Source organism: Neoarius graeffei, chromosome 4 (genome assembly GCF_027579695.1).
Source record: "Neoarius graeffei isolate fNeoGra1 chromosome 4, fNeoGra1.pri, whole genome shotgun sequence".
Classification (NCBI taxonomy): domain Eukaryota; kingdom Metazoa; phylum Chordata; class Actinopteri; order Siluriformes; family Ariidae; genus Neoarius; species Neoarius graeffei.
The window spans coordinates 101,700,344-101,709,053 of record NC_083572.1 but is presented as its reverse complement, the minus strand read 5'-3'; the positions used below and the strand labels follow the sequence as shown (position 1 = coordinate 101,709,053).

Genomic DNA, 8,710 nt, shown 5'->3' with positions numbered 1-8,710 from the left:
TGAAAAAAAGAAACAGTGCATAAGAGAAAAACACATCCACACTATTTAGAAAATATATCTGAAAAATATTGTACATATTGAATAGTATATGGTGAAAAATATTGTGATGTTGACCAGCCACAGCATGAAGTTATGGGAGAGTAGTGGAAGCTAAGCTCAGAGAAGAGGTGGAGATATGTGAGCAGTAACATATTTCCATGCCAGGAAAGAGTACTACAGATATGATATTTGCTTTGAGAATGTGAATGGAAAAGTACAGAGAAGGCCAGAAGGAGCTGCATTGTATGTTTGTGGATTTAGAGAAGGCATATGATAGGGTGCTGGGAGAGGAGTTGTGGTACTACATGAGGAAATCAGGAGTGGCAGAGAAGTATGTGAGATTGATGTAGGATATGTTATGAGGACAGTGGTGACAGCAGTGAGATGTGTGGTGGGAATGACAGCAGCATTTAAGGTGGATGTTGGATTGCACCAGGGCTCAGCCCTAAGCACTTTCTTGTTTGCAGTGGTAATGGACAGTTTAACAGAAGACACGAGACAAGAGGCCCCATGGACAATGATGGTTGCAGATGATATTGTGCTCTGTAGTGAGAACAGGGAGCAAATGGAAGAAAACTTAGAGAGATGGAAGCATGCACTAGAGAGAAGGGAAATGAAAGTCAGTAGGAGCAAGATGGAGTACATGTGCATGAATGAAGGGGAGCATAGTGGAATGGAAGGAATAGAAGTGGTCAAAGCAGTTGACAAATATCTGGGGTCAACTGTACAAAGTAATGGCAAGTGTGGAAGAGAAGTGAAGAAGGGAGTGCAAACAGGTTGGAATGGATGGAAGTGTGTGTAAGGAGTGATTTGTGACAGAGGGTTGCCAGTAAGAGTGAAAGGGAAAGTGTACACGACAGTAGCAAGACCAGCTATGTTTTTTTTTTTTTTTTAATGACAGTGGCACTGACAAAAAAACAGGAGGCTGAACTGGAGGTAGCAGAGTTGATGATGTTGAGATTTTCACTGAGAATGGCAAAGTTGGAGAAAATTATGAATGAGTACATTAAAGGGACAGCACATGTAGGATGGTTTAGAAGCAAAATGAGAGAGACAAGCTTGAGATGGTTTGGACATGTACAGAGGAGAGATCCAGGATATCTTGGGAAAAGAATGCTGGAGATGGAGTTGCCAGGAAGAAGGAAAAGAGGATGTACAAAGATGAAATTTATGGATGTGGTGAAGGAGGACAGGAGGGCAGTTGGTGTGACAGAAGATATGGAGGATAGGAGGAGCTGTGGCATCCCTGAATGGTAACAGCCAAAAGAAGAAGAGGAAGAAGAAGGTGAAAATATTACACATATCAAAAAGTATATCTAATAGTATATGGTGGCACAGTGGTATAGTGGTTAGCACTGTTGCCTCACAGCAAGAAGGTTCTGAGTTCAAGCCCAGTGGTTGATTGGGGGGCCCTTTCTGTGTGGAGTTTGCATGTTCTCCCTGTGTCATATGGATTCCTCCGGGTGCTCCAGGCTCCCCCCACTGTCCAGAGACATGCGGTTAGATTAACTGGCTGCTCTAAATTGCCCATAGGTGTGATTGGTTGAGAGGAGTATAGTGAATCCCTGATGTGGGTGGAGCACAAAAGCACAGCAGGTGGGAACTGAAGTTCATGCAAACTTTATTTTTAAAGATACTGTGTATATATATATATATATATATATATATATATATATATATATATATATATATATGAATGAATGATTCACCACATTTCGTGTCGATTAAATCTTATTAATAGTAACGGATCTAGATAAATCCAGTGACTATAGACCAAACTTTAATATGCCTAAAGTCAATGTTAATGTCAATAATGACTATTATAAATTGCCAATGGTAGACCCTCTGATGATAATGTTCTTCTAATAATATTCTAAGTCTAAGTTAGTAAAAGTCAGACAAAAAAAGTCAGACAAGTTTGTTAGAATCTAATGTCTGGTCTGGTGATCTGATCCTGTCAGATATAGGGTCGTCTTGCTGCCGTCCAAAATAGTCTGCCATTCGTCCCTGGCGACCATCGCGACGTGCGATCCGAACTTTATCTTGGTGATTTCCTGATATTTTTTCTTCGTAGTTTGGCTTTCGCCATTTCCACCAACGGAACTTCGTTTCATTATCTCATTAAAGAGAACATAAAGTTAAAGACGAGCAGGCGATAAATGCAGACGAAATGCAGACACAAAAAAATAAACAAAATGGTTGAGTGTCGCGGGTTTTCTCGTTCTCTTGTGCGTATCATTAATAGCGCCATCTGTATGCTTTATCAGTAACTATTGGTAACTGCTAAGACATTGGGTGGCTCAGTGTGACCCCGCAGCATACCGAATTCTGCTCGACTCATATGCGCGCTTGATCTGCGTGCGCATGCCTCCTGCATTCACTCCAATCCCCCCGTTACGCCAATTGGTGTACCGACTGGGGAATCGGCATGTACCGTGGGGTACACACTTGAGTCCACCCATACAATGTCAGACACACGAAAAGCGGAAAGTCAACTATTAATTTTCATCAACATAAATGTATCAAGTTATATATTTTTTAACTAATCATGTGGAGTAAGGGCAGGCGGGAGATTTTTATGTTGTCAGCGGGAGGATTTTCTAAATGTTCCCTACAGCAGGAGATCTCCCGCCCATGGCGGGAGAGTTGGAGCCTCTGGATAACGTTGAAGAAATTTGCAGAAAACCACCAGGTCGTTTTCTCATAAACAAACCAGTGCTGACGTAGGATTCAGAGGGAGGCGTCTCGCAGACGACGTCATGAAAATCAACGTTTCCCAGGAAATCCAAATGCCAAGTTTTTTCAGAGGCGGACCAATTCGCCTCAAATGGCTTGATTTCAACTGAATTTTTCTGGTATTGCACAAGGTAAAAAAATTGCAGAGAATGCAGAATGTTACAGATATTTGACCAAAGTTTAATATAAAATAGGAGAATTACATTGATCTTGCTCCTGAATTTACCTGTGATATGCCCTTTAATCAAATCCATTACATTATTAATATGGGAATTACATAAGCCCTTCATTGTCATTAGTAGAGTGGAAGTCATGCAACTTTTCAGTCATATGTTGTTACCTGAAAACATTCATCTGCAGGGTCAGGTCTGCATTTTTGCATCTATCCAAAGGTATCACAAGATATTCACTATTTATTCTGGACAAGCACTTTCAGCAATATACAAAAATGTCCATCAGTTTCATAATGAAACTTTTTCAGATAAAGTGGTTCACAGATCCAAAAACAAACTTTCTAAACAAAGTTCATTAACTCTAATACATTACATGTTACTGCAAAATGCATAGATGAATAAATCAGGCTTTGGTGTGTACCAAAGATTATTGTTCATGATGAAATACTGGGTGGCACGGTGGTGTAGTGGTTAGCACTGTCGCCTCACAGCAAGAAGGTCCGGGTTCGAGCCCTGTGGCCGGCGAGGGCCTTTCTGTGTGGAGTTTGCATGTTCTCACCGTGTCCGCGTGGGTTTCCTCCGGGTGCTCCGGTTTCCCCCACAGTCCAAAGACATGCAGGTTAGGTTAACTGGTGACTCTAAATTGACTGTAGGTGTGAATGTGAGTGTGAATGGTTGTCTGTGTCTATGTGTCAGCCCTGTGATGACGTGGCGACTTGTCCAGGGTGTACCCCACCTTTCGCCTGTAGTCAGCTGGGATAGGCTCCAGCTTGCCTGTAGAACAGGATAAAGCAGCTAGAGATGATGAGATGAGAGGAGATGAAATACTGGCATTTACCCTATCAAACATTCAGTGTTTTTCAGCTCTATTTGTGGCTAAAATGACACCTCAGGTGCTGCCATGGAGCTTGTTACATTTAATATGATTATTTTCCCCAGGTCAGAGATTTTGTTGAATCAATCAAATGTTTGGGAAAATTTATAAATGTAATAGAGGCCACTCGTATCAATGGGCTAACTTGGCTAGCACAGGCCCCCTGCCCACCTTTCAAAAGTAAAAGAAAACTCAATCCAAGGTTTCATTTTTGGTATCTACATCATCTTATCTGCAGTTAACAAATGATTTAAAGACAAACATTTGCAATTTTATTTTTTTAAACCTGAGTGCAACAGCACCATTAGTGGTCCTACAAAAGAAAAAGAAATACAGAATGATATGAAGCAAAGCTGTGGGCTAACATATTCTAGCCCATTTTGGTGACATTTCCGTAATACGTCACCAGTAGGCGTGTTACGGACTTGTCTCAGGTTTAATGAATAAACAAAGTGGATTATTACTCCATCATTTTTCCACGAAAATATGCTTGGAGAAGAAAGTGGAAGTTCATGGACTGAGCACATATTGTCGAAAGTACAAACTATACATAAAGGACAGATGACAAAACTGTTAGTGTTTTTTTATTTATTTTTTACAAAAGGCTTATAGCTTTTCTGTATACCATGTTTGTTATTCAGACAAACTGCAGTTCAGACTCAAATGCCAAATATTATATAGAAACCTTTAAATTATATATTAGTGACATTACTCACTATCCTCCCCACCAAAAAAATACCACCAGCCACCACTGAATGTATTTATTTATTTTTCAGCTACAGTGAAACTGTAGTACATTCTGTTTATGGTATTAAAGCCTCTGTTAGAAGCACGCCTCTGTTAATTTGTTTTCATTTTACAGACAAAAGTGCACATTGTTTTGCATTGTTTATGATTCAAAAATAAAAAGGAGTCTTTGCAGTCATTTTTTCTTCATTCAATTCTGTTCAAAATAACTGACAATCAGTTTGAATCAAATCATGAAACCCTTATCATGAATCAAAACAAATTGTGACTGGAGCGCATCATTACACCCCTAATAATAATAATGATTCTATTTCTTGACCTCACAAATTCATATGTGACACACTGACAGCTCCGCTATAATGCACTCGTGTTTCTTAAATACCCTTAAGTAAGTGAAGCTCTGTCCACACTGTGAACAGTGATACGGCTTCTCTCCTGTGTGAATGTGCTGGTGTGATTTCAGAGTTCCTCTATCCCTAAAGCTTTTTCCACACTGAGAGCAAATATACAGCTTTTCTGCTGAATGAACACGTCGATGTCTTTGGAGATTATCGTCTCGCTTAAAACTCGTTCCGCACTCTGAACAGTAATAGGGCTTCTCTCCTGTGTGAATGTGTTGGTGTTTCACAAGTGTTCCGCTATCCGTAAAACTCTTCCCGCACTGTAAACACTGATATGGTTTCTCTCCTGTGTGGATGCGCTGGTGTCTTTTGAATGTGCCTGCATAACAAAAACTTTTCCCACACTCTGAGCAGTGATACGGCTTCTCCCCTGTGTGAATGTGCTGGTGTGCTTTGAAACCTCCTCTATCTCTGAAGCTTTTTCCACATTCTGAGCAGAGATATGGCTTCTCTCCTGTGTGAATGAGCTGGTGTTGTCGAAGGGTGTCCTCTCGGGTAAAACTCTTCCCACAATGAGAGCAGTAATAAGGCTTCTCTCCTGTATGAATGCGCTGGTGTTTCACAAAGGTTCTACTGTCAGTAAAACTCTTTCCGCATTGTAAACACTGATAAGGTTTCTCCCCAGTGTGGTTGCGCTGGTGTGTTTGGAGTGTTGCTGCATAACTAAAACTTTTTCCACACTGCGGGCAGTAATACGGCTTCTCGCCTGTGTGGATACGCTGGTGCGTTTGGAGTGTTGCTGCATAACTAAAACTTTTTCCACACTGTGAGCAGCGATACGGCTTCTCTCCTGTGTGAATGCGCTGGTGTTGTTGGAGGGTGTCCTCTCGGGTAAAATTCTTCCCACAATTTGAGCAGTGATATGGCTTTTCTTCTGTGTGGATGTGCTGGTGTTTTTTGAGATTTCCTGCATCACTAAAACTTTTCCCGCACTGTGAGCAGTAATATGGCCTTTCTCCTGTGTGAATGCGCTGGTGTTTGACAAAATTTCCTCGATCAGTAAAATTCTTCCTGCACTGTAAACATTGATAAGGCTTCTCTCCTGTGTGAACGAGCTGGTGTTTCACAAACGTTCCTTTCTCAGTAAAATTCTTCCCACACTGTGAGCAGTGATACGGCTTCTCTCCTGTATGAGCGCGTCGGTGTAGTCGGAGATGACTGTGTTGTCTAAAAGTCTTCCCACATTCCAAACAGCAATACGGCTTCTCTCCTGTATGAATACGCTGATGTGTTTTGAAACTTCCTTTATCTCTAAAGCTTTTTCCACATTCTGAGCAGTGATACGGCTTCTCTCCTGTGTGAATGCGCTGATGTTGTTGGAGGTTGTTCGCTCTGGCAAAACTCTTCCCACACTCTGTGCAGTAATAAGGCTTCTCTCCTGTGTGAACACAATGGTGTGTTTCAAGAATTCCCAGATCACTAAAACTCTTCCCACAGTGAGAGCACTGGTACGTTTCTGGCTTCGTTTCTCTGCACGTGGTGTTAATGTCATGAATTCCAGATGAGATCTCTTGACCACTGGAGATCTTCATGGGTACGTTCTCATTTTTAATCTCCTCTGATTTCATCATAGCGGCAGCTCTTGATGTGCACAAGTTAAATTTGAGATTTGTTTGTAGGAAAGTGAACACAAAAAGGAGGAGACTATGAAGAGATGTTCTCATTCCTGGAACATAGAAAGAAAAAATAGCTCTGAGAATAAAAGAAATAAACTCCATGTATACAGCAACAAAATGTAAACCATAAGAACAGATCTATAACCATAATACAAAACAATCATTCCTTTTGGTTTCTAGTCTGCATTAAATTGAGTTTAGCCTCTTATAAGGATTCAGTTATTTCATCACATTTCATGTTCTTGCAATAACAAGGCAGAAAATTTCCTTGTTTGAGCTGTGTCACATTCAGAAGTTCGCCGATGACACAGCCATCGTTTGGTGTATCAGTGACGACAGAGAGGAGGAGTATAGGAGCCTGGTGAGGGACTTTGCTATGTGGTGCAACAAGAACCATCTGCAGCTCAACACCTCAAAGACCAAGGAGCTGGTCATTGACTTTGGGAGGTCCAGACCAAGGTCACGACCAGTTCTGATCAAGGGAGTCGAGGTGGAGGCTGTGGATTCCTACAAGTACCTCAGGCTGTGGCTGGACAGCAAGCTGGACTGGACTTGCAACACCAACCACTTATACAGGAAGGGACAGAGCAGGCTATACTTCCTTAGGAGGCTACGGTCCTTTAACATCTACAGGAAACTCCTGTGGATGTTCTATCAATCTGTGGTCGCCAGTGTCCTGTTTCACACCGTGGTGTGCTGGGGGGGGCAGCACATCCAAGAAGGACACATCCAGGCTGGACAAACTGATCAGGCTCTGTGGTTGGCGTGAAGCTGGACTCTCTGGTGATGGTGGCAGAGAAGAGGACTATGGACAAACTATTGAACATCATGGACGATGCCAGTCACCTTCTGCACACCATCATCAGCAAACAGAGGAGCCTGTTCAGTGACAGAATACTCCTTCCCAAGTGCAGGATGAACAGACTTAAAAACTCCTTTGTCTCTCACGCCATCAGACTGTACAACTCCTCTCTGGGGGGGGAGGGGGGAGGGGTAACAGGAGGACAGATGATGGGAAGGAGCCTAGCCTAACAATAAGCAATACCGGACAATGTGCAATATAATGTGCAATATCTCTCCTGCTGCTCCCCCCTTCCCCATATCTTATTCTTTTTATATTCGTATATGTAAATACTTAATTTAATTTATCTAGAAGTTTTTTCTCTATTTTCTATTCTCTGTTTATCCTATAATGATGCTGCTGGAATCTTAATTTCCCTGAGGGAACCCTCCCAAAGGGATCAATAAAGTTCTATCTAATCTAATCTAATCTAATCTAATCTAATCTAATCTATCTGAAAATACATGGTATAAAATAAAGATACTAAACTAACAAACTTCATAAAGTTTGGTCTAAAAAAAATCAGCAAACGAGGACAATTCTATACATCTATGTCAATAACTGCAAAGCTATTCGAAATTAAAATAAATAAACTCGCTATAATGTTAATCATCAGTTGAATTAACTGATGCACCACACGTTTGCCAGGGCTGAATACAAAATAGAGCGCTCTTGGCTAAATAGTGCCCTACACAGAGCACTTACACAAGTAATTCAAACCCTATGTAGTGCACTCAGACCACAAACAGAAGTGTATTCGGAATTCAGCCACTGGCTCAGCTAACAAACAACAGTATAACTTACCGTAAAGCAAGCTTTAAAGCCGAAAATAGTTAACCATTTCAGATACAGACACAATAACAACCTTTTTTTTTAACTTGCCTAGATTTAATTATGCTTTTGTAACGCTACTAGTAGTAATAATAATAATAATGACCCAACTGGCTATTCTGCACAAACGCAGTAAATAGACATCTTCTTCTTCGTCTTCTTGGTTTATTGGCGGTTGGTAAACCAGTTTAGAGGTGTATTACCGCCACCTACTGGATTAGAGTGTAGCGCGGACAACCAAAAAGGTGGGGGTGCCATTACATTCTCTCTATTAAACCTGTTCTGTTTAATGATGGTGGCGGCACGGTGGTGTAGTGGTTAGCACTGTCGCCTCACAGCAAGAAGGTCCAGGTTCGAGCCCCGGGGCCGGCGAGGGCCTTTCTGTGTGGAGTTTCCATGTTCTCCCCGTGTCTGCGTTGGTTTCCTCCGGGTGCTCCGGTTTCCCCAACAGT

General features: G+C 41.6%; 1 protein-coding gene across 1 annotated transcript; it reads right to left on the bottom strand.

The window, feature by feature from the left end:
* Nucleotides 1-4,524: 4,524 nt before the first annotated feature.
* Nucleotides 4,525-8,406, bottom strand: LOC132885408 (gastrula zinc finger protein XlCGF26.1-like). Its single transcript, XM_060920060.1, has 2 exons — nucleotides 8,232-8,406; nucleotides 4,525-6,636 (listed from the first exon to the last, which is right to left on the bottom strand). Exon 2 carries the CDS (start codon nucleotides 6,632-6,634, stop codon nucleotides 4,898-4,900), a length of 1,737 nt encoding a protein of 578 aa, XP_060776043.1. The 5' UTR covers nucleotides 6,635-6,636; nucleotides 8,232-8,406; the 3' UTR covers nucleotides 4,525-4,897.
* Nucleotides 8,407-8,710: the final 304 nt, after the last annotated feature.

Excerpts from the sequence above, each read along its gene's own strand:
- LOC132885408 (XM_060920060.1), bottom strand. The coding sequence starts at position 6,634 with ATGAGAACATCTCTTCATAGTCTCCTCCTTTTTGTGTTCACTTTCCTA.